The 25001-nt window shown below is 47.5% G+C and overlaps 1 protein-coding gene across 4 annotated transcripts in view; it reads left to right on the top strand.

Annotated features, from left to right (window-relative positions):
* Window positions 1-679: 679 nt before the first annotated feature.
* Window positions 680-25001, top strand: part of LOC120827901 (protein sidekick-2) — a 72005-nt gene continuing 47683 nt past the window's right edge. For 3 of the 4 annotated variants that reach the window (XM_040191068.2, XM_040191065.2, XM_040191064.2), the window contains exon 1: window positions 682-1027. In XM_040191068.2, coding sequence (XP_040047002.2) covers window positions 886-1027 — 142 coding nt within the window. In that variant the 5' untranslated portion in view covers window positions 682-885. Of the gene's footprint in view, window positions 1028-25001 lie in introns of all 4 variants that reach the window. The other variant, XM_040191066.2, reaches the window with a different exon arrangement.

Here is a 25001-nt window from a genome sequence, read left to right as displayed (position 1 = left end):
ATTTGGTTGTCATCAGGTAGCTTGAGAAAGGCAGGGCCTTTGGTTTTAATGTGTCAGCAATCAATCACAGCTGCCCAAATAGATCTATTTCTGTATCCATGTTTCTCCTTTCCGCCGCGTGGTGGCAATGGCGTACAGAGCTGTTGTCTTCGCGCTGTTTGGCTCCCGTGCGCACATCTGTATTCTTTGCAATGGTTCAATTGATTTAAAAAAAATACAAAAAAAACAAACAAACTGGCATGTAGGTGAAACAATGGCACAATAGACAACAGTTTTTCGGCACATGGAAACGTTTTTAGCCTCTCTGCTGAGGTGGAGTCTATTTAGACAGCGCACACCTGCTGGTCACCGGGTAATGAAACGGAGCAGAGCTTTGCTGTGCTGACTTGCTCAAGGACACCTGCAATGGGAAGGTAATCATAGAGGAATACACGAATCCAGTTTTAGTTTAGAGGACTAACACAAAAAAATGTGAGGAAAAGCAGTGAACTCACACCCTCTCGTTTTCTATCCCTTATGTTTATTTTTTATTTTTTATTATTATTATTATTGTCATTATTCGCAGCGGTAGGAAGATGAAGTCAATATTGCTTCTCGCACACTTGACAGCCAAGCAAATTCAATTGGACTGACTCCGCCTCGCTTATGCGGGACTTGTCCACGGGCTTTTCATACCGACGCGCGCGTCTGTCAGTGTGCGCCCGGTGCTCTGTGGCGGAGCGCGCTCTCTCCACCAGCTCCCCCCCCCCAGTCGCTCACCCCGTTTTCTCCAGCGAGGAGGAGCAGTCTGACTCACAGGAGCAGCCATCAGACAGGACTCTTCCGGGGAGAAGAGTGCAGTGTGTGTGTGTGTGTTTGTGCGCGCGCGTGGCCACCCACAGCAACATGTCCCCAGCGTGGAGACGTGGAAGGCGCACCGGTGGCTCGACGGCGGGTCCGCGGACCATGGTTACTGCGGGTCGGACCGGACGGGTCTCCTGTTGGATTCTGCTTACGGCGACGTGCATCCTCAGCGCTCGGGCTCAAGGTAAAATTCTCAACTCTTGATTGTTTTGTCCGCCCAAAGTGTAGCAGCGGTGGGTTTGCGAGGAGCGACCGGAGAAAGCGCACAAGAAAGTACGTGGCAGAAATACAGAGGGTCCAATAAAAAAAAAAAAGAAACTGTTCCAAGCATGATGCATGTTGGCTTTTATAGATCTGCTCACACACACTCTAAATGAGATCACAAATTGACGTTTTTGCCTCTAAATATTTCCTCGTTAATGTCATAACCACATGCTCCTAAAGCTCCCCCCCCCCAAAAAGGCACAAGCAGTTTGCCTCTGCAGAGCTCGGCACTGATAATAAGTGGCAAATATTTGTTGGTTTGAATGAGCTTCAACGATTTGTGATTGTGTGAGCAATTTCAATGCATCCCAAAATGTACAAAATGAATCTGTAAAACGACCAATGGCCCCGTCTGAGTAACCTCCAAACTCCTTTTATCATAATATTCTACCAAAATCCGTTATTAACTAGAAACAATATGACCAAGGAACAATGGGGGCAAGGCCATTATTTGAAGGCTGTGTTACATTTATCTATGCCCATTTTTGCACTCTGGCTTGCAGGTAGCGTGAAAGTAATAGAGCAGGATGAATAATTCCCAACACGCGTGTTTCATTCACAGTCAGAGATATGAGGATAAAGGCGTGAACACGATCCACACTAATCATGCAATTTCCGGGGAAATTGGTGCGTCTTGTCACTTGCCATCTGTCAGTGGATGACATGTACCTCTTGACCAGTGAAAAGGTAATGAGATATACCCACTAGATGGTAAGTCGAGGGAAAAAGCAGCGGGTACAGATCCTTCCTGACTCAATATTTCAGAATTGGAAAAGCACAACATCAAATAACTGTCACGACAACTGAAGGTGAGTCGATGGAGGAAAAAGTGAATCGTGTGGGCTGAGAATTTCATCAGCACACTTAACGGATAATCCTATTAAATAGTATTTAACCTCATGCTTAAAATTCCAACCAAAGGGTCATGCTTTTTATTAGAAAGGGCCGCACACAACCGCGAAAGAAAGATGCATGTTTTTTTACATACAGATCCTTACGGCATTTGCTTTAATCGGCCTCGAAGGAGGAAAAAAAAAAAGCCAAATCTAGTTGTGGAAGTTGCCTCACATGAGAGGTGGCTTCTCTAGCACTCCCCATCTCATAATCACAATGCTCAGTGCTCCAAAGTGCTAAAAGCGGTATAATCCTTTGCCTGTTTGTCTTTGAACAGGTCGCATTGCTCTGAAGTGCTCCCTGCCGTGTCTTAAGAGAGTCTCTGGCGTCTCTTGTTATGCAGGGCACAGTTCCTCTAGCTGGTATTCCCATCCTTTTCTCGAGCTAACATGCTGCCCGTGAGGATTTGTTCGAGTGCTCCAACGTTACCTTACGGGGTTTTAACTTTCCTCCCCAAACGCACCTCTTTCTCTCGTGGTTGGTATTCAGGCCCATCGAATATTCCGCATTAGCATTGGCGAGAGATTTGCTTCTCTGTCTGCCTGCTCTCTCACTTGATAAGGACCTCCTCTGGTGCACAATCACTGCTTTAGGTTCTTCAGCGGCGATAGAGTTGCTTTATTTGCAGAGGGTCCTCTCACAAGCGAGAGAGGTCTTGTTCGTCCAAAGTAGGGAGCCGATTGCATCCTCATGGGGCGTTCTGTGTTTGCAAATTACTGGCGGTGCGCGTGTGCCTGTGCATGTAGTTAGAGAGGCTGCCGTCTTTTCCCTGTGCAGGGAGGACCTCTGAGGATTTCATAAATTAGGCGATATACACGCAGACGAGGCCCCGAGGGAACCGGCGGTAGCGTGTACTTGTTTTGCAACAGGCTCCTTCGGAGGCTCCTGCTGTGTTTAATACCACCGGCTGCTTTCGGCACACAGGGGGGGGTAGCTGGTACGGTCCATGGGAGGACCTGTCTTCTGCCACAGGCTGCTCTCAGCGTCTCATTTTAAAACTCATTCTGACCCTTTCATCAAAATAGCAATTAAATGAGTGTGAGGTTTCTTATTTCTTCCCCTCCTAGCAGCCTCTGTATCTTCTCTCCTCTCCACAAAGCCTCTGCTGCTGAAATCTACCTGTGTCTTGTGAGTGACTGTGTTTCTATTTGCGTCATGCGCTGTGAGTGTGTGTGTGTGTGTGGTTTCTGGCGCTTACTGTATGTTCTTGTCAATTGAGCATTAATCTTGATAGCAGCATTGACATTCTGCCAACCGGCAGCTGCTATAATTTTCTGGACGTACGTTATTACACAGCTTGACAGCTGTCAGGCATTTCCAAATCTTTAAATCTTATGATAATCCAGTGTGCTTACAAAAAAGCATTTGTTTAAAACACTCTGAATCCCCGTGTGATTAAAACTCCCCGCGCTAATACATGCACCAGATCATAATTCATCTGCATCAGTGACAAACCAGTACACCCACATGAAAAAACACACACTGAAAGATAGACAACCCGATGTGTACAAGATTACACAACTCCAGCGGGAGAACAATAATACAGTTTCAATAGAAACAAACGCATCTCCTAGTTCCAGCACAGACTGATCAAAACCCGATTATCTACGCCCCCTCGCAAAAAGACAAATAACGGAAAAAAATATCCGTTTTGCATGTGGCTCCACAATAGTAGACCTCCATACTTGCATTGACGCCACATTGGCCTCAGGGATTTGATTTTAGACTTGCTACTGAATCCTCAGCCGTATGTGATGAAATCATTGCATTTCCCTGCAACTTAAAGCGCTTTGATAACGCCACGAGTCCTATAGGGGGCACAGTGACGCGGTAGCGCTGTAACTTCTCGTCCACCAGACCCTAATTCAACACGGTGCATATTTATGGCATGCGCCCCCCCCTGTCTGGCGATATTTAGTTAATTAAACATGTTTACTTCTCCAGGGAGCTGACAGATGTCTGCTGAAATTTGGACTCAATGAGCGTTTTCCTCGCGACGTGGATCGTTCCCAGAAACGCCAGCTAGCGGCTCGCGCAGCCTCAGGTGAAGGCTCCCTGTGTTTCTCCAGCGACTTCCTGCCTCCCGTGTCCGGGCCGGTTGGCGGCTTTTTTCCTCTGGCTGCCAATTGCTGTTCACACGTTTTCATTCACGTTGTCACGGGATGCTTTATTCCCCAAGATGGAACATATCACAGCTGAATAAGAACAAGACAACCGAAAAATGTGTGTGTTCACTAGCAGGAACATTTCAAAATGAACGAAAAAGCCTTATACCTTGTTTACAAATAATAACGCTAATGTTTCTTAAAAGAAAGAAAGTGCAAGTGCCTCTAACCTGTTTAAGGGGAACAAATGATCACAATCTGCAGCTCTTTTGTTGAAGAACAATAGAGCTGCTGCGCTGTCAACGTTTTCTAGCTTCTGGAGGCTTTTAATTGGCTCAGTCGAGCAGCAAAACTGTGTTTATAGTTCATAATGGAAATGTAATCAAATTAACTTGTACCACAGGGTTTTGGCACTCGCCCCTTGCCCAGTAATTGCCATTTGCCTAAAGGGTTATGGTAATGTCTGTTTGCATGGGGCAAAGAGTCCTTTCTCCCTCTGTTTGCTGCCATGTTAAGGGGTAGCCGGCTGAAATCCTGAGAATCCTGGTCCCTAAAGAAGGCACACAGTAAACATAGGTCTTCTATTGATTGATTTTTATTTATCCACAGATATATCTTCTTTAAAAAAAAAACCCACCGTTTCTCTAATTTAAATATTCCCAATATTGACTTTGTGCGAATGTTAATCGCATTGGCGTGCTTTGGTTTCTCCGTATCCTTGTTTACTGTTGAGGCAGAGAAAGCACTGCAAAGGGAAGAGAGAAATCCTTCACTTATAAATAGCTTAAATTCTAATCAATCTGACTCAGGGCCAGGACGCCCCTCCTCAACTATCAAGAACAAAAAGAAATGTCTCGGAGCAGGCCCTGAGCCGGGACAGATATTGGAAGGAAATGACCTTGGATATGGAAGGGGATTCAAAGCGGCACTGTTCGTTTAATTTGTCTAGTATCATTTTGACAAGGGAGCAAAGAGTGTTGTGTGTGCCGCTTCATCAAAGCATCATTCAAAGACGCGACTGGGACGAGTCCTCGAAATGGTGTCATTATACTTTCATCCTGGGAAAAGAGGGATTGTACCGAGGCAGTTTTCTTGGACCATACATTTGTCTTTGAGGCCCCCGAGCTGTTCCAAGTAAACATTTAAACATCACAAAAGGCATCTCGTGGAACACCGGGGTGAGAAACAGCGCTTTTTACAGCATAATGCGCACGCTGAATCTCTGCTCTCATTCAGCTCGCCCCTCCTGGGGACCGACGAGTGTATTCTTGCGTTGTGAATAAAATGGCAATAGAGGCAAAAGGAAAAGAGAAGTCGAGGAGAAACTGGGGGTGGAGGAGGGGCGGGGAGGGGGATGTTTTGTCTCCGTGTGATAACAACTGCTGGTACCAATCCATTTCTCCTTGTACATTCACACGGGTGAATTCTTCACATCTTGATATTCTGCTCCAGTCTTCTGCTGACCTCAGACAGAGACGGTTTGCTACGCTGCCCAACCACCACCAGCAGCAAGCAAAGACAGGATCAGGCACGCCCATATCGTTGTTTCACTCAATACAGACACATGGAAAAGGAAGGAATAATCGAGTCCGAAGAACAACCAGTCATACAACATCTGGAACTGGAGACGATGGGGAAAGAAAGATGTTGTTAAGACGATCACAGCTGCAATTTCCAGTAGATTTGAACAGAACCTTGTTCACTTCCGGCGTGCGCGGACCCCTCGGCGCGAAACCACCGCGTGCTGCAGGCAGAGACGGAGACGGTGGTTGAAGATGGGGAGAGCTTTTTGCGTTGGAAGTAAAACAAACAAGAGATGCGACACACAGCGGAGAACTGTGCAGAGGAATTGCTCCACGTGTCACTCAGAAGGGGGGGGGGGGGGGGGGTGAGTGGCAAACGGACTACTTAGCCACCACCGTGACCACCACTGTGTCCCTAAAAGACCTGGCTAAATGTGGGGAGATTGTTGGCGCTTCAAAGAGAGCCGTCAAATGATGGAGAGTTGAGAGCAAAGTGCACGAGGACAGCAGGAAGAGTCGCTAGTTCAACATGTTCCACCCGGTGGAATTCTGCCTCCCAAGATGATCCAACGTGTGTTTTGTGTTTAATCAAAATACAATTAAACTAAAAAAAATTCTAGAGAGACTGCTCGTTAATTTAGATGTAGTCCTTGGACTTGCGATACATCTAGATTATTGAATTTCTAAATGACAGTAATTACTTTTTATTTCTTTCCAGCATAAGACAGTTATCCCATGGGTGCCATTCCCCGTGCACGGAGGTGAAGGCAGGGCTCTAGCATCCTCCATCTGCAGGGCTGAGTTTGCTGCTCGGCCTGCGCTTGGCATGAAGCCTCCCAGTCCCACTGGGGGGGGGGGGGGGGGGGGGGTCTGGCCAAATGCTTCAAGCTGCATGTCAATGCTGTTTGCTCAGTATTGAGTCGGACGACAGCGGACTCTCTCGTTCCCCATCGTCCTGTTCTTGGCCACGTGGGATTCCATATCTTGTCTGACATCATTTTTGTTACCTCACTCTTGCCTTCTTCCTCCTCCTCCCAAAAGATCGGCAGAGCTCAACATCAGGATCTCCCCACTCCTGTCACATTTTGAGAGAGCTTCACCTTCACTGTAAACAAATGGCCTGCTACAGACGCGCCGGGAGGAGTGGGTGTGGATAGTAAGCGTTTGGTTCGGTCAAAGGCATGCAGTGGTAATTTCTACCTAGAATGTCATACAGCTGCCTTTTATTGTTTGCTGATAAGGAATTCCCCTCCCTGGTATTGGGTAGCACTGGTTGTCCTTGTTGGATGGCCATACTTTATTGTACACCTCCCTTTTTGACCAGTGTCCTTGCCGCTAACATCAAAAGGATGTCGGTTAAGAATTGTGACGGTGATGGGAGCGGACAGCGGCACTGCAGGCTTCTTCTTCTTCAGCTTCTTCTTCTTCTTCTTCTACGGCCCACGTCGCATCTGGATCCCCTTTCCTCGGCCTCAAAGCACAGGCCATGAAAGTGCTTCAAGTGCGAGACTGAAACCATACGGCAGGATTCAAGTCGAAAGCCCGGACAAAAGCCTTTTTCCATCACTGGATGGAAGCCTGTTTACTTCACCTGAGGCACATTGCATTCAGAGAGATTATTTACAGAACTAAAAAACTGACTTGAACCCGACAATTTCTGTGAAAATGCTCGTAATTAGGCTTTCAAAGGCATGAGCTCATAGAACTACATTTTCTTGAGAACACAATGAGTTCTAACATATGTGACTGCAATGTTCTGCACAGTTATTATCCTGGATCATTACGTTGTTATTAATGCACCATGGAATTACTTTGCTGGTAAGATTTAAAGCACCCAATCGAACATACAGACTGAACAAAGGCTCCAGAGAAGCAGGAATGGTCGGCCAGCTTGACGGTTTAAAGGATACAAATGATGTAGGTGTACAGTACATCCGCAAATCAATGCAGTACAGCGGCTCCTATTGAAATCAAACACATTAAGACCCCCACTCTTCCTTTACTTGCTTACAGGATTAATTGACGCGGGGCCATGCAGAGCCAGTGTTTGACAATGAAGCATGAATTTGCCAATACGCAAAAACGAGTCTGTCATGTGTATCCGCCCGGAATGATTAAGGATGAGTTTGGGAGGGCTCCTCGGAGGTTAAGCTGGAAGTCTGTGGGGCTTTGCACCTCTGAAAGCAATAAATACTGACAAGGAAGAAAGAGATCGTGTGCAGATACAGCTGCAGATTTATTTTAATTTCAAAGGCAGCTTGAAAGCGGAATCCAATAAAAGTGCCTTTATTGTGTTAATGCATGTTAGCAGATGCACAAACATGCACACGGCAAAAGTGTCTATGTACGCTGATACCCAAACTAACACTTGCATCTACACACGTGCAAGGATTGTTTCGTTATCGCTAAATGGAGATTTCTCAAAAGACCAACGCAGTATTCGAAAGCCGTCTTTGGCACAACTAATGAAAGTGGTTGCACAGCCATGGCGTCTCATGCGAATAGACAAAATCAGAATGCGCTTCTTTTTTTTTTTTTTCGTGAAGCGCCACGCTCTGGTGGCCCTCTGTACAAAATACTTTCCAATTTAACCTGTCTCCATGCCATGTAGTCAGCCCCCCCCCCCCCCCCCCCCCCTCCTCCATCCACCCCAGCTGGAGTGAAGTGATGGAGAAAAGGGGAACAGAAAGAGTCAACATGGACGTTAGGAGGAGGCAATAGGTGGAGTGGGGGTGAGGGGTGGGGGGGGGGGAGCATTGATGGAGGAAAGAAAGGAGAGCGCTGCATCAGTGGGGTAGAGATTGCTGTGGTGTACAGTAGCACAAATCCTAAATTCTGTGCAGATCCGACAGTAGCTAGGAAACAGCTGACAGTAAAATGGGGGGGGATCAAGGGGATTAGTGTGCCCAGTTGGAGCCCAAACAGTAACCCTTCCACTTCTCCCCCTGCCAGCCTTTTTATACTCTCACCCCTGGATTACAGTGGCGTGCTCGGCCCGTTGCCAGACATAACACATCTCTGGTTATCATCCCCTGAGTCTAATTGTCCTAATCGAAATCAGCCTTTTAACACACTCTTCAGCTCCGCCGTGCTCTCGCAGACAGCCAATATGGAGAAGAAGGTCACCGTTTCCATGTTTAAAAGAGAAATGCAGGCTGGCTAGGGGGGGAGAAAAACGCCCCCGCTCTCACAAACACGCACGCACGCACAAAAAGTACAAATGCCTCCACACGAGTAACTCACAAAAAACAAAGACATCGCATCGGAGGGAAGGAGGACGCGCACGTCCGATGCAATCACTGCTGCCTTTTGTGATCTGAGTGAGATTTCCTGTCACAGGGGCTTGAGACGCGGCCCGCTTTAACTCTGCAGGGGACTGCCGTGTCCCAAATGCTCCGGTCACCACCGTCTGCTCTCGTCTCGGAGCCGCGGAGTCGTACCTTAACAAACGCGCCCGAGCGCCCCCCCCCCCCCCTTGTTGACGAGGACTTTTTGACAACGTTGGCCCTCTGTCTTGCCTCCACCGTGGGGAGGCAGCGGACATGTGAACCCACTCAAGGCTGACACACAGCTTCACCCGAGAGAGTAAAGCCAAATCAGATCTGCATCAAACGGGACGTTCCTATGATGGCTCAAAACTGATTTGTGATGCCTGACTTAAGTCGGAGCGTCACGGCAGATCGGGCGGCAGGGTCGGCTCATGTTGTTTGCGAGCAGATTCCATAAAGTGGCTGCAGCTGCTCTGACTTGTGTTGTGCTGTTGCAGAGGCCTCGGGCTGGATGTCTGTGTCATTGTCCTCAAAGCTTTCACAAATTGCTATTTTCAATTGCAAGTAGGGGTCTTTGAAGAGTAATTTCCTTGTTCTGTGAAAGGAAATGTTGGAGCACATATCTTATTGTAGCAATGGTGGACATGTTCTCCGCCTCTGGGGGAAACCGAAATGGGAGTCGGTGGGATTATATCATTTTAATGAAGTTGCTCTTGCCAATGTTTAATTTCATGAAATTCAATTAAAACATTTTATTTCCGTTTCTCTACCCAAGGGATTGCTGTCATTCGATTACAGTGTGGAATTGTGAGGAGAAATAACCGATAAAAAGTGTTCTTTGAGTGAATGTTACGCTGATCTGCCACCGTCTTTTAAAATGCTTCACAGAGAATTTTCTTCCTATAAAAAGAGACGCTGCAACAGAAAACTTAATTGTAGGTAAAGGAACAGAGTGAAATAAGTTGATTTTATGTGATACAGTAAAATATGAAAAAGCACACCTGACATTTAGCACAGCAGCTACCTTTCCACCTGCGCCTTCCTCCTTCCTCCCTACTCCCATTTCACTGTTGCAGCTCCTCTTGTAGCTTCATATGATAAAAGGTGGACCGAGCTCTCTGTTTGCTGCTCCCACTGCATTAGTGAGGAATAGTGAAGGGAAGAAAAAGAGACAAGGTAAAACGATAGAGATAACATGCACCCCACTATGCTGCAGAGCTGACATATGCAAACTCAAAGGGTGGTGGTGTTTAAAAGCTTTAATCACACCACCGCTCAGAGCCCAATGTGGCGTTGCACTCTGCATCATTGAAAGCTTGTTTTATTAATGTTGTCCAGAGTGAAGTACGGTGGGGTAGTGGGGCTGAGGAGTGGGAGGGTGGGGGGGGCATTGTGCTCTTGATTTAAAGTGGGATGGAGCAGAAACAATGGCCATGAAAAAAACATTGCAAAGAGGGCTGTGCAAAGTAACCCACTTCCATTACTTTAAGAAGGGACGTCGCCCCAAAATGGTGCCTGAGTAAGTGGCGGTGCAGTATGGAAAGAAACACTCGCGCGCGATGGGTCTTAACAATCCTGTAAGGGCCGTACGTGTAAATCAACATGTGCGGTCGTCTTTGTCAAAAGGTGCATTTCCCTTGGTATCCGTCACTTGACTCGTGCTCTGGTTGACCTGTGTGCAATGAATGCTTTGTAGGCTTCATGCATACAAGCCAATCAGGGCAAAGCGCGCTGTCTTTGTGTGAGCGGGTGCAGGGAAATCTGGAACAAGACTGATGCTTAATTGCTCTCATTAGCCGCCGACGTTCACACCAGTTATTCTGCACAATTAACCGGCTGCCACCGAGATGTTATGAGGCAGAATGCTGCGGTGGGTCAAGGGGAAAAAAAAAAGAAGCGTTGTAATTAATTCTCACTTAAATGAATGATTTCATATTTCAAAGGATTGTACAATGACATTTTTCTCGAGATTCCCCGAGGGAGATCACTGATGAGTGTTTTTTTTGTGCGTCGAGGAGCAATAAGGAGGTGCGCGCAGTTGATGGAAATCAGGAGCCATTGTTGTTTGACAGCAGGCACCTTTGCCAGTGATTTTCTGTGTTATTAATTTGTGAGATGAGGGGAGGCAGGCTCCTCCAGTTTCTGATGGTTACGCAGCGCATTAAATAACTGCTGCCATGAATGACACTCGGGGCTAATGAATATGAATACATTTATAAAAATAGGCACGGGCGCCCCTCTCAGTGCCGATTGGGAGTGACAGTCACATTGGCTGAGCATGGTTGATGAGAGAGGGGACCGCTGCCCCTGAAGATTAAGGGATCAGACGACCGCCCCTCCCAACACACACACACACACACACACACACACCTACACAAACAAATGCCGCATAATGACATTCAGAAATGCTTCACCATTTAAGAATGACGATCTTCACTCACTAGACACACAGGATCTGATGTGTCAGATTCTGTGTGTCCCTGAAATAAAAGTTACCCCAATATCCATCACAACTAATTGTGCCATTGGTACATGATTTCACAGTGATAGATGGTTTGTTGAAATATCGAGCGGTGGGTGGGTGTTGATGTGGATTTCTCTTACTTTTGGAAATCCACAAGTGTCGAATTGTTAGTTGGTGATTTATGTCACACAAACAACATTCGCACTGCCTGCCAAACAATTTATAGAGTGTTTCCTGTGTGAAGTGCAGTAATTTATTGTAATTAATGCCAAATTCATTACTTTTGGACTCACTTAAGGGACACAAATGTACGTCAGCTTATCTCTTTGTGTTTGTTTGACATTTAAACACTGTCATTGCCTCACATGGCCATTAATAACAAACCAATGTTGACCTAAAAAGCATTTGTTGTTATTCCATCTAATTTACAAGTTGGAACATTTCCTGGTTGTCGTTGCTGTTTGAAATCCGTAGCAGAAATATGCAATAGGAAACCTTTCTCCTCCTATTAAATGGAAAACAAATATCGGTGAGTAGTCAAACACGCGTGCAGCTCATAACACACCGTCTCTTTTCTCTTAATATTAATATTATTGTTTTTTTTCTCATTTATCATCGTCTCAACAACCCAAGACTTTATTTGACGAGCTGTTCAGTTTCTGTGCAACAGAATTGCTGCTCTTTTCCCTCCATTTCTCCCTGAATCAGGACCAACCCCCCCCCCCCCCCCCCCCCCCCTTGAAAGATTTGTGAAGGACTTTGATTGAGATAAGTGGGATGCTCATTGGCTCTGACGGACGTGACCTTGGTGAGTGTGAGCGCCGGACACATCGGGCCCGACGGACACCACGGTGCTGACCTTGCTGGCCGGGCTCCCGTAGAGCGGCGGCTCGGTGTTTAAGGTCCAGAGAAAACCCGTTGAGCGTCTGACTTTAACCGGGCTGGACGGCACCCGTGGACGCGAGCTGTCAAAGTGAACCAATTAACGGCTGAAACCACCTTGAAAAGCCGCGGACAACAGTGCGTTAAGCTGCTTTTGCCCCCCCTCTTATTCCCCCTCTGTGTGATGGTGTCTGCGATGCCACTCAATTCATTTTATTTTAAAACAACTGTTCCTTCATGATATTTTCTCTTCAGCTAAATTTACGTTAGAAAGACCTACCCATCAAACCATGCCGTGGAAAACTGGGGAGGCATGAAAGACAGATAAAAGCTCTTCATGTTGCCGGTGGAAAAACCCCCAAAACAAAGACTTTTCGGGATGCTCAAGATTCTGCTTAATGGGATGACTCATGTATTTACTTGTTATTTCTATTTTGGCATGCCTGTTCATGGTGTTCTACTAGAAGGTGAACGTGCTTTTGACTCATGTTTTGCAAGATCCAAAAACAGCAAAAAAAGAAAGATTTACTCCGAGGGGAGACTCATCATATCCTGCCAGATTTGAACTCTCCTTCCACTAAAACCCCGAGGATTCTGTTTGATTTCCCCCTGAATCAGCACGGCTGCCATTTTCTTCTCAGGGTAGGTTAGCTTCAGTTGCCACAGGGGGTCAGGGGCCAATTCACATTATTGAATAATAAATAAATAGAAATATGTTTTGACCGGAGCTTATTCCTGTTGTTTCTTCTCCGCATACGTCCCAGAGCAGACTGACAGCAGATGGGGCCTTGTATTCGCTGTAATGGCCTGTATATATGCAGGGTTTCATATTTCAATCACCGCGGCGGCGGCAGAAATTGGTGGTTTAAGATGAAGTTGAAATTGGAAAGTGGCTATCGTGTCTGCATGAGGAAACACATTTGAATCCCGGTGGAGAAGGTGCTTGGCAGCTGCATCTGGAAACGCGGAGTGACAAGTCCTTAGGAGTGGAGTTAAAGTTAGAGCCACAAGTGCTCCGCCGCCTTTCAAGCCGAAGCCAAATGATTTTCCAGCGGAGGTCGCAGCAGGGACATAAGATTTTGAGGAAGTATTTCATAATCACCCTATAATCAATGATTCATCACTGGAAATATTAATGAACCATTAATGATGTATAGGACCCTGATGAGAAAGATCTACAATCACACCGCTAAATGTCACAGGTCATTGCTGTCACTGCTCATTCATGTTAATAAGGTATTTGTAATAATTCATGTTTTGTGTTATTTTGTCTATGAAGTACACGGAACATTCTACGACACTCATGTGTGATTTTTACCTTTCACGTCCTGCTGTCATATATTTCTGTAACTCGCACAATCTCGTCCTACTACATTTACTGAATATTCATTATGTGGCTAATTGTAGGGCCTTTTTGAAGAGGAATGATCATATTTAATGCCTGAGAAGGAACAAGTTAGTGAGGACTACAGGGTGGAGGAGTGAAGAATAAAGGGGAGGTGGTGAGCGGATGGAGCAGCAGAGGAGCATGTATGTTTAGGGTGTGGGAGGGTGGAGTGTCCATATTACATTATGATTATATCCACATGAAATGCATTGATGCACCAGCACCTGTGTCTCCACACCGCCTCCACCCCTGACTGCTAATACCACGTACCAGCGTGCATCGTTCTCTGAAAGAAGTCTTTCTTTCTGCACCCCCCTCCTCCTGCTCCCTCCCCCTCCTCCCCTTTTACTTTTGCCAGAGGGAGCAGATTATGATTATGAGAACCCCACCAGTGGCCACACAGCGGTATTTCTTTGCTCCAGCGGCTTTAGTCCCCGGCTGCATTCATCGCTTTATCGATTACCATCACGAGGCAGTAATTTGCCGGGACTGGCAGGGACATGATTAAAGATCCGCAAAGCAACGCACGGTGGCTCAAGTCGGTGCCGCGGTGTCATGTTGATGAACGCGCGCAGACACACGCGCGCGCACACAAACCGCAACGCTGTGCAGGGCTGAAGGAGGGAGCATGAGAGGTGCAGTCCTGTCAAAGACATCAATGGCTTTAAATCTCCTGAGCTAACCTCTTAATGCTCTCAGATCCTTATGGCCGGCTGGATAATTGATTGTGTTTGGTCTAATGGGATTAAGAGGCAGTAGTGGCCTTGAGCTGGACACGGTGGCTGTGAGGGCAGCGGTGTAGTGGATTGGAAGACGGAAAGGTAGATTGATCCGTAACATGAAGGGAGCGCGGACTGTATCCTGATATAGGTGTGTGAGTGAGAGAGAGAATGGCAAGGAGGCAAAGTACAGCAGCAGATTTGAAAAAGGGGGGGAGAGAGAGAGAGAGAGAGAGAGAGAGAGAGAAGGATAAAAACCGAGTGGATGGATAGCTGCAGGTCTGCTTCTCGCTCCATCCCTAATTAGCTCTGTGAGAAAACCACGAGAGCCGATGGTATCCCCAAGTGAAAAGCTTGTTAGCGTAAGATATACTATCTGCCGGCTATTGGTTTTGGTTGTGTTTTCCTCGCCGGGGTGACTCACTGGGTCCGCGGTGCACGGCGAGATGAAAGCGCCGGCAAAATGAGAGCCAAGGTGGCGAGGCCCCCCCTCCCCTCCCCCCTCTCATCACCCGGGATAAAGCCTGTCCCATCCGAACTTACCAACAGCCTCTGTGATTTTAGCTTCATCCCTCACAGCAGAGCTTGTTTGAATGTGTCAGTCTTTTAGCCCCCCCCCCTTTCTTTCTTTTGAATTATTTTTAACTTCCTTCCACACTTGGGATGAGATAAAAGCAGAAGTTTGTGTGGGAGGGTTGTAAGAGACGAGGCTGCGGTTAGTCTGCTTGTCGCCCAGTATGTTGCAGCTGCGAGTCTGGCATCCCCCCCAGTCCCTTTGTGTGGCGCGTGGCTCTATCACGAGTGCACACGGGCGGCCGCCGAGCCGCCATCGCCGGTGCCAGTTTTTATTTTTTATTTTTTTTACGCCGTTCGTGTCTAGCACCTCGCTCCAGCGCCCCTCCCTCTCCGTCCGTGTTGCATAGAGAGAGGCGAAGCCTCGCGGGTGTCAGAGTTAACCGGCTCCGCCGTTGCTGGATTCCTGGCTCTATTCATGTGTCAGCCAGCGAGATCACGCCACGGATCCAGGTTTTGTCTCTAGTGAATAGAGAGGCTGCTGCAGCCCACCAGCTCTTTATGCTGGGCCACGTTAACGCTAGGGCCTCACAATATGCCAGGTCAGGGTAACTGTTGCCATTTTTTTGGGTTTTGTGTGGGCTACAGAAGGCATTTTGCCAGCTTCCTCCGTGTCCGGAGTAGAGAAGCCAGAAGCGCGTTGGCGTGCGTACGTGTCCGTGTGGATTCATCTGTGACAGGGTAATGAGATGGGATAAAGGGAGGGTGTCAGACAAGGCGGAAGATGAATCCAATATATATTGAATATAAATCTTTCACGTTCATTGTGTCTGCGTATGTGCTGACGGGAGTTCGAGGGACTGCGCAGAGCATGTGTGTTAGAGGAAATGTCACTCTGACCTGGCTGTCTGCCTATTCTTGCCGACGGAGACGACAGGTGAGGGGTTGCTATGGTTACCCGGAGTAGGGGTAGGGTTGAAGGGAAGTAGTTGTTTTTTTTTGCAGTGGCCTCGCAATGGCACAGTTGGAACTTTTCTTTTTTTTTTTTAATGTCTCACATGTTCTAGTTTTGTTCAGGTGATGGGTGATATTGTTCTGCCATATGGGTGCAGCAGGTGTTACTAGTAGCTTAGTGCCAGTCTGTGCACATAGCGGGTGTTAGAGAGGCCTATCAGTCAGCCCCTTTCTTGCTCCGTAGAGACTTCCCAGAGAGCTGTGTTGTCCCTACGAGGGGCCAGATGCTGCCTCGGTTTGCTCCGCTGCCCTCTTTCCTCTCGTTTCCCAGGCCCGCATCAGACATGCACGGCCCATCTCCCCCCACGGCTCTAAATCTCTTTAATTTCATCATCTGTTGCCCATTGAGGGCAGCAATTTAGTCTTTACGCAACATTTTAGTGTGCTATTAAAAATTCCGCGAGGTTGGTGGCCAGGCCCCGTAGCGGAGAGGTGGCTATTCTTCAGTCCGTGTCTCTGTGTCTAACCTCTGCATGGCTGTCTCCTGGGAAACGTCCAACCATAAAGATGGTGTTTGGACAGCTCGGCCTGGACACACAGAGAATACATTAGATATTCCCTACGCGCCAAGCAGAGCCACTCCATCATGCTGATTGTCTCTCCATCATTCATATCTGGTGATGGCCACTGAGGCCACACTCTGCTGTGACTGACTTAATAGTTATCAAGGAGGAAGGGGGGGGGGGGGGGGGGCGGGGGTTCTGTCGTGAACAGTGTAATGAAGTCACTGTTCAATATCTGGCATCCATATGAGCTCAGACCTTAACAAACATCTGGAGCGGGGGAGGGGGGGTATAAGTGCTGCTGCATGTTTTTTTTTACCGACACTAGTTTTTAGGTAATTCCCAGCAATTTTCACCATTACTTTTACGGTGATTGGAGCCTGGCTGTTCTCGGCTAACGACTTTCCTGCATCCCAGATGGAGAGCAAAAAAATGACAAAACAATGACTGGCAGAATCGCTCACGCATAATTATACCAGTGTGAATTGTTTACGGCAGCAGCACCAACCCGGAGCGGCTCGAGCATAATAGGAAGCAGGTTTTCCTTTGTAGCCAGTCAGAGGTCTGCTGAGGTGGAGTTTCTCACTGCTTCGGTCCTGCTAATGGGCGGATGGTTAAACCAGCGTTAGCCCTCTGCCACTCTGGCCGAGGGAAGGGAGAAGCTCAAACGTCTGTGTAGCTTTAGTAGACCTGTCATTGACATAAGGAGTGATGGGCCCTCCTTAATAAGTGGAGAGCCTCGCTGCAGCGGCGAGTCACTTGGATGGCTGCTGATCTGGTCTCGACCGGTCCTGCTGCACGGTTCTGGCTCTTGTCAAGATGAAAGAAGGTGTTTTTTTCTCTCAAGGTCTTTTCAACACACTTTGATGAACTTTATCTACTGAAAAATGACAGAAACACATGTCTAACACTTGTAAAAGCCGTAAAATCCGTACTGTAATCAGGACTTGATTTTCGGTCGGGTCACAATGACCAAATAAGAGTCAAGCTCCCCTGAAAGAACAAAACACCGCTCAAGAACACTCAGTGAGTGAGTCACAGCACACAGACCGGCACCAACATCAAATATATAATGCAGCGTTGTTTTATCTGTCTCCTTTGTTTGTTTATCGCGCTGCATTTACCTGGATGGATGAAGACTTTTCCATCACACAGTATTCCTGCAGGCCCAGCACGACAGACGAGATGTTTATTTGTGGAAGACAATTGAGAAAAGAGAACCTCCTATCATCTGTTTGATGAGATTATTATCAGTAAATATTTTTCTGTCAACCTATTTGCTCCGCTATCTCGGCGGCGGCGGCCCGCTCCCATCTGGGAGTGTTTTTCATGGAGTCTCAGCGACCGAGATAAACACTGGCGTTGTTTGCCCGTGAGCCCGTGTCAACACCGGTGATGTCACGGATACCCATTGTAACAAACACAACCCGCGAAACAATGATACGGGATTAGCTGGCCGCCGCTCAGGGACGGCCCGAGGGCAGCGGGGAGACACGGGGCCCCTCCGGTTTAGCACATCTCGCTGACAGCTGTCGGTCCGCATGTCAGCCGGTGCAACGGACCCTAATCCAAAGCTGCCACGGCAACATACAGCGACAGTAAGGAGAGCAACAACATGTGCCCCCCCCGTCCCTCTCCCCCCGCCATGGAAACCGCTAGGTGCTGGATTACCGTTGGTGTGGCAGATCATCCGCAGCCCCCTCACCCACCGGAGTCGGCCTCAGAGGTGGATTAAGCGGGCGCCCCGATAATCTGACTGCGTGCCGTGACACGTGTCAACCATCTAGAAAGAGGATCCAGGGAGGGGTGGGGGGGGGATTAGAAACTGGGAAGGTAATCTTCGTTCCCACACAATCAAGTGGGTTCTCGCAGACGTTCCTGTACGTTGGCCTGTGGGCTTCCTTGACATTACCTTCGAAACATTACCTCCTCATCACAGCCCCAGCTCGGGTCTCCTGTCACATCCTTCCATGGGGCAAGATTCACATTTTCATTACGGCGGAGCCGTTGGCGCTTCGCAACCTTTTTCTCCTTCCTTCCTCTCCTCGTCTCTTCTTCATCACCGTGTCAATCATCTCAATGCTGTCACTCTGGATCTGTCTCTGAACTAAGCCGTCTCTGAGCGAAGATCCAGACTCACTTGAGAGACGGAGGCCGTCTACTGGCGCGGCTCACTCTTGAAGTTGTACCAGTATTTCGCTCCTTTCTGCCTCTCAACACCTCCTTTTTATTTTTATTTTTTTACTTGTCACAGATTCCGCCCCCCCCTCTTCTCTTCTTTTTTACTGATCTAATTTGCAATATTTCCACACATTAGATGAAGCCTGTACATGCGGAACAGAATACACATGGCCAGGGAATTGAGAACTGCAAATAATTCCCTCATGTGGAAAGGCTGCAATTAACTGGGGATGTCAGCCTTTGTAAAATATAATTGAGTTCAGGACGAAATGAACGTCTCTAATCCGGCCGACAGAGCACTGTCAATCAGCATTCCTAGCGTTCCCAAAACCAACTGTCATGCTTGTTTATGTCTGTCTCTCATGTGAAATTTTTGGACACTAATTCTCCAGCAGCTGCCCCTCTCTCTAATGTTTGGGTGACTGGGTGACTGAGTGCATGCCGGATAGGAGCGGGTTGCCGCATAGAGGGAGCGACTGGACATCTGTTTTTGTTTTTTTTCTGGTTGCACTGGAGATATCATTGTGTGCTCAGCCGTGGTGTCAAACACCTGTGTGAGCGAGGGAAACATTTTCTCCGCCACTGAGCACAAATCGCCTCTTGTGACGCGCGGAGTGATATCGACTGGAAGCGCAGCCATTAGCATAGCAGCGCGTTGGGCTTCGCCTGGACTCCGGGGTGAAACAACGCGCGCTGTTTCGGCTGTGTCTCCTGGCGAAGAGGCCTCTCCCTCCCCTCTGGATGCTGCGTGGAAGGCAACCGGCACACCGTTGCGAAGAACTTGAAAACGGCCACAAGGAAATGTCAACCGTTTACCACCCTCAAATATCGCCTGTCACAGCAAAAAAAAAAGACGAGTGTTGACCTTAAGGAGGATGGATTAATGAGTCCACTTAGAGAACAATGTTTTTTTCTTTGCCCACTTTCTCTCCCTCAGCAGTGACTGCTTGGGGCTCTGATCTTTGGCCTTTCGCTAATCAACTCTCTCACTGAGCGCTAAAGGCAACACGTCAGATACCTTCGTGTCCCTCAAAAACGGGCCTTTTTTATCGTGTGTTACGTTTGTCGTTCAGTTCAGTGTGTTTCTAATGACTTGCCTTTCAAGGACCTCCTCGGTTATCCCTGCGGACTCCCAACAGGCTCCCGTGGAAATGGATTAATTACACGGCGACTGACAAACGGCTGCCCGTTGTAAACCCTCTTGACTAATCAGCGCGCAAGACGGAGCCGTGGTCACTCAGCACGACCTCATCACCAGGCCGACACTGTAGCCGTGGCTGGAGGGCCTTTAGTCAGAGATTAATTGTTGTGAACGCTCAATGCGGTTCCCCTTTAACTGACACTGTCATCTCAGTCCTGTCAACAAAAGCGTTGGTTCTTGACCCCTGACACCTGGGGACCCGGTGGGGAGGGGACGGGGGGGAGGGTTGAGACAAATCTCTCTCTCTGGTGTGGACTTTTTGTGTCGTATTTCTTTCTCCTGTTTGTTTTTTGTTTTCTTCGGTTTATCGAGATGAGAATCTGAGTCAACGTTGCTCTCTTCTCTCACCCCATCAAAACCTTGCTGGCAGCATAACATAACAAAAAGCTACCCAAACGTGTGTCATTAAAACGGGCACGGTGCAAAAATCCAACAGCGTTTCACCAAAATCTCTGATAATGTATTTGCGATCATCCCTGAAACCCAGTCCAAAGAACTTCTCAGTCTGTAGCCTGTTCCCTCACAACGTGTTGGTTTTAAAGCAATAGTTTGTTATCCAATGCCTGCAAATAAGAAAATCAAGTCTGGATAGTAATTTATTAAATTCAGTCGGCATTTTCTAAAAACAGAGATATGCCTGCACCACTGTTTATGCATTATATTAACCCCTAAAATCCCCATTGAATACAGCAGGGATACAGAGAAATGCCCCTGTGCAGCTCTAAGAACACCTTTCAGCTAGGGACGTGTGTGTGTGTGTTAGTGCGTTGGGGTATGTTGGGGTACACGTGTTTAAAGGAAGAGGGAGTGGATGAGAGGGGGTTTGCGAAGCGCCCTGAGCCCTCAAGTCAGCACATCACATAAAAGCACCAGGCTTTGCAGGATTGCAAAAACCCAGAGTTTATTTTGCCTCATTTGTTTACCTCCCTCTCGGTGAGGACAGGTTTCCTCCCATTGTGAAGAGAACACAAGAGAGTCATTATCACCATTATCACAGCCGTAATCGGCCATTACTGCCCACCCCCCCCCCCCCCCCCCCTCTCGTCAGAGTGCTTGTTAATTTCAACAAAAAGCCTCCAAAACAGACAGTGTCCTGGTACAAACAACGGGGGGGGAGAGAGTCACCGCGCCGGCTCAAACCAACAGCTTGTAAATTGAGTCCTGTGGCATACAGTCAAATATACAGTGTTCAGTGGAGCTTTGCCACCATCCGCCAGGCAGCAGAGCCCAGAACTGACCCGGAGGCCCAGCAACACCTGGCTTTCCCCTTGTTAATCACGGGCAAGCATCCAGTCCAAACAAAAGTGACTGTGTAGCTATTGCATTTCGTGTCAGATGCAGACCGTGCTTGTATATTACAGTATTTTTAGACTTAAAAAAACAATGCCTGTGTTTCATGTCTGCGGGTTTATAGTTTACGTCAGCTGGGCCGCATTGAGCCCGTTTCAAGGTTAGTATTAATTCGCCGCGTCTCACCCAGTTTTTGTTCCCCTTTTCAAAGCCCGGTATTGACGCTAATGGGCTTCGATGCCATCCGTGGTTGGACCTGTCAGGATCTGGATAAAAATAAAGTCCGGTTGAAGGAGGTTGTTGTTTTTTTTCCGAGTGTCTGTATCTGCTCTGTTTTCAGGGGACAGACTGTTACCTGTGCGAGCGAGCGTGCGTGGGCGCGTGTGCATGCAACTTTACCTACGCTTCGGGTGGTTCATTCTGGCGCCGCACTTGGAACAAATATCCGGCCGCTTCTGAGGAATTATGTGCGACAGCAATCGCTTTACATTCCCAAAACTGAGCAGATGGAGCCTGTTATACAGTGAATAACCGCACACTGGTAGAATCATGCCAGCTCTGGGGGGTGGGGGGAGGGGAGGGGGGTGGGGGGTGTAGTAAAAAGGAATCGTGGAGAAAACAACATTCGGCAGGGCTTTGTTCAAGCTTCCCCTCCCCCCCCTGGGTTGTTGGACTCAAGGTAGGGGATTTATCTGTTGATCGAAGTAACATTCGTCCCCGACAACATGTCATGCGTTTATTTCAAACGCGTCTTTCTATCCCTCAAGCTGCCCTTTACTCCTCAGATGTCTTTTGATCAAAGTCAGATCGACTTTAAGTGTTTAGCGGTCAGATGGGATTAGGAGGGACCGGACCGCATATGGCCTGTGCTGCTCTCCATCCCAGTTGGGGCATGTAATCCCACCCCCAACCCCCTTCTGTCCTACCTCATTATCAGATGGCACAGCTTGTGTAGCTGTATTATGCCACATACCAGCACTGTATCACACAGGCAACTAAGTCATTCCCAAAGTTTTCAAACTCTTTATATTTCTCCTTTTGTCTCCCCCCCCCCCCCCCTCCCCATAAATTGTGACAGACCGAGATGCATGTGTGATATGCTATATGTGGTGGATTGGAGGGGGGGGACAGAACGGACGTGCAAGGAGATTATAGGGAGGGAAGTAGAACAACAACAATGTGGGGATTACAGGCAGGATTTGTGTGAGGAACACATGATATTGTCTCTCATCCCTTTATCAGATTGGCCGTGATGGAGAAGCGAGGAGCAGGTTTGGATTCATTGGGAGAGAGTCGGATCAGGACACGGAGCGATGATAGCGCCTCATAATTCATTCGAAAATAATCTCACAGTCCGATGAGGTATATTGAGGTGGCCGTAAAGTCACATTTAGCTTTTTCCTCAAAGACATAGAATAAATTCAAAAGGTTAATTCAACTTGTTTTGATTCATTAATATCTTCAATTAAGTGACATTGACTGTATTTCAGACGCTTATTTCTTAACATTGACAAATTTTTCTTCATAAACCATTTGTTTCTATGGCGGCCATATTTGCCACCTCTTGTGTGAATGAAACTGTAACCTTAATGTTACCAAACCATAGTCCCCACATTGGCAGTTATTAAAGCATATCTATTATTCTGACAGCAGTCTGGAGCAGTTTTTGAAGAGACTGTCAAACGATGTCAATAAATAAAAGATCGTATTAAGCTGCTTGCACAGACAACCTATTCAGCCGTTTTTCACAGTCTGATTGAAGAGGTCCTCCATTAAAACCTTGTTTCCGAAAGCTATATAAAAACACCAGTAATCCAAAGCTTAGTTTACAAAAAAGTGCACATAAGCGAGAACCGAAGGTGGGCATTTTTCTGCAGCGTTGCCGGCCATATTAAATGGGTTCTGTTGGATCTCAGCAGAGGGGGAATTATAATTTAACCTATACAGACAGAAAATCTATTATTTTCCTCCCTAGAAGCTGCACACTAACACAGAGCAATCAACCAGATGCCCTTTACCTATAGTTATCCGTACTGGCCGGGGTAGAAATGAATACACTGTTCCGCATTTAAGTCCTCTGTTCTAGGGAACTCTTGAACAGCCTCAAACACATACAATCCATCACTACTCAAACTGACACACCTTCTCGCAGTGCAACCCTCCCACGCTGATCTACACTTGTCTCCTCTAAAAAAGCCACAATGCATGCAATCGCTGAAACGCAGCGGAACTAGCCCGAGTTTAACTCTCCGCCAGCGTAGCGCCACCGAGTCTGGAAAACGGGTGGTGCAATGAATTAGCAAAGGAGCTAAAAAGCTGTGGAGACAGAGGGAGGAAATCCAAAGAAAGGCAAAGAGCTGAAGGAATAGTAGACTGAGAGGAACGAGGAAGCAAAATTGATCGTACAAAGGATGTGGATGCGTACAAGGATGCCATGACAATTACAGGCAACAGAGCCCCCAACGTCAAAGCAGGACCCTATTTCTGGGAGCTGTCTATTCTTCTGCATGTGAGGCAGCAACTACCTTGTTTCTATCTTCCCCAGACGTCATTGTGACCGCCAGTGCGACAATGAAAACCCTGATGAGGAGCACATGCAATTGCTCTCTCTTAATAAAATCTCACAGTTTCCCATTACACGGCGGCACAATGGGCCGCTCGCCTGGCCGCTGATTGAGTTCCTACTCTCCAGGAGCTATAATAGCAGCCAAGCCACTCCCTCCCACCAGCATCAGCCATTCTACCCAGCTCCCCTCCCGCGCCTTCACCCGGCCCCCGTCCAACATCTTCCCCTCGTAGCTTTGTCCAGGATTCTGTCTCCGTGTTTTTTTGCTCCATCCCTCTCTCGCCGTGTTTCCTGTCATACAGAGGACAGAGCGCCGATATTGATCTGATCGATGAGACGGTTGCTTTTAAGTGTCACGGTATCTTGCTTATGTGAGTTATGCCTTTGTGGGAGCCGTGCAGACGGAGGCTGTCGAGGAGAAGCGTTTGAGAGGGATTCTGAGGAGGTTTGCAGAAAGAGTCGCGACGGCTGTTGAATTCCTTTTGACGGGGGGGGGGGGGGGGGGGGGACAGGAGTTATTCAGTGTAATTGCTCTCTCACTTCTCCACCAATAGCCTAGACTCTCAAGCGTGGATACACCTTGATGGAGAATTAACCCGGAAGCATAAAGAAATTGTAAACTTACAAAGGTAACGGTAAATGGAGTCAGCAAATACGTATTAGTTAACTGTTAAAAACAATAGACGGTTGTTACAGACAATTTATTGCCATTTGCTTAGTCCATAAAGTCCATAAAGGTAATCTAACAGAGGAATTAAGTCAGAGGTGGCTGGACCCTGCATGACCTCATCTGACCTTTGCAACATTTAAAGGTGGGTCTCTTTCATGTTGAAATGCAGCAGCGGCCGTGTTGTTTCTACAAGGAAAGTCTGATTTGATCTATTCAATGGCTTGTGCAGACTTTGAGGGCCTTTGCAGCACAGCCCCTTTGTAGTGGATGAAAGAGGTCATTTTCTTTTCCTTGTTGAATTTTAATGGTATAATCAAAAGTTAATATGAGTATGCGTGCGCCACACACAGGCATACACACACATATTGACCCAGAAATACACACATCAATAAACAGACAAACAGCCATACAGCTCCTCACAGGTGGTAAGCCATTAGAGACCTTTTGATTAGCTGTTTTCAAGATGTGAGTCAGGTAAACCGGGGAACTCCCCGCTGCTGTGTAATGCTATTAAAGGTCAGCAGCTGGTGGCTTCGCTCCCGTCTTCGCCACACTTGCTCCCGGAGTAGAGCTCAGACACCCTGGGTGAAAAAAAAAAAAAGAAAAAGTGTGTTCCGTAGAAGACGCACTCAATTGTAAGCAACACTGGAGTTTGGCTTCGATATATTGCTTCTTCTCTTGCAGGGGTGATTTCAGATATTTAGTGAGCTTCT

The sequence above is a fragment of the Gasterosteus aculeatus genome, chromosome 11, assembly GCF_964276395.1.
Source record: "Gasterosteus aculeatus chromosome 11, fGasAcu3.hap1.1, whole genome shotgun sequence".
Taxonomy (NCBI): Eukaryota; Metazoa; Chordata; class Actinopteri; order Perciformes; family Gasterosteidae; genus Gasterosteus; species Gasterosteus aculeatus.
The sequence above is the reverse complement of the archived record's forward strand: the minus strand, read 5'-3'. Positions and strand labels throughout refer to the sequence as shown.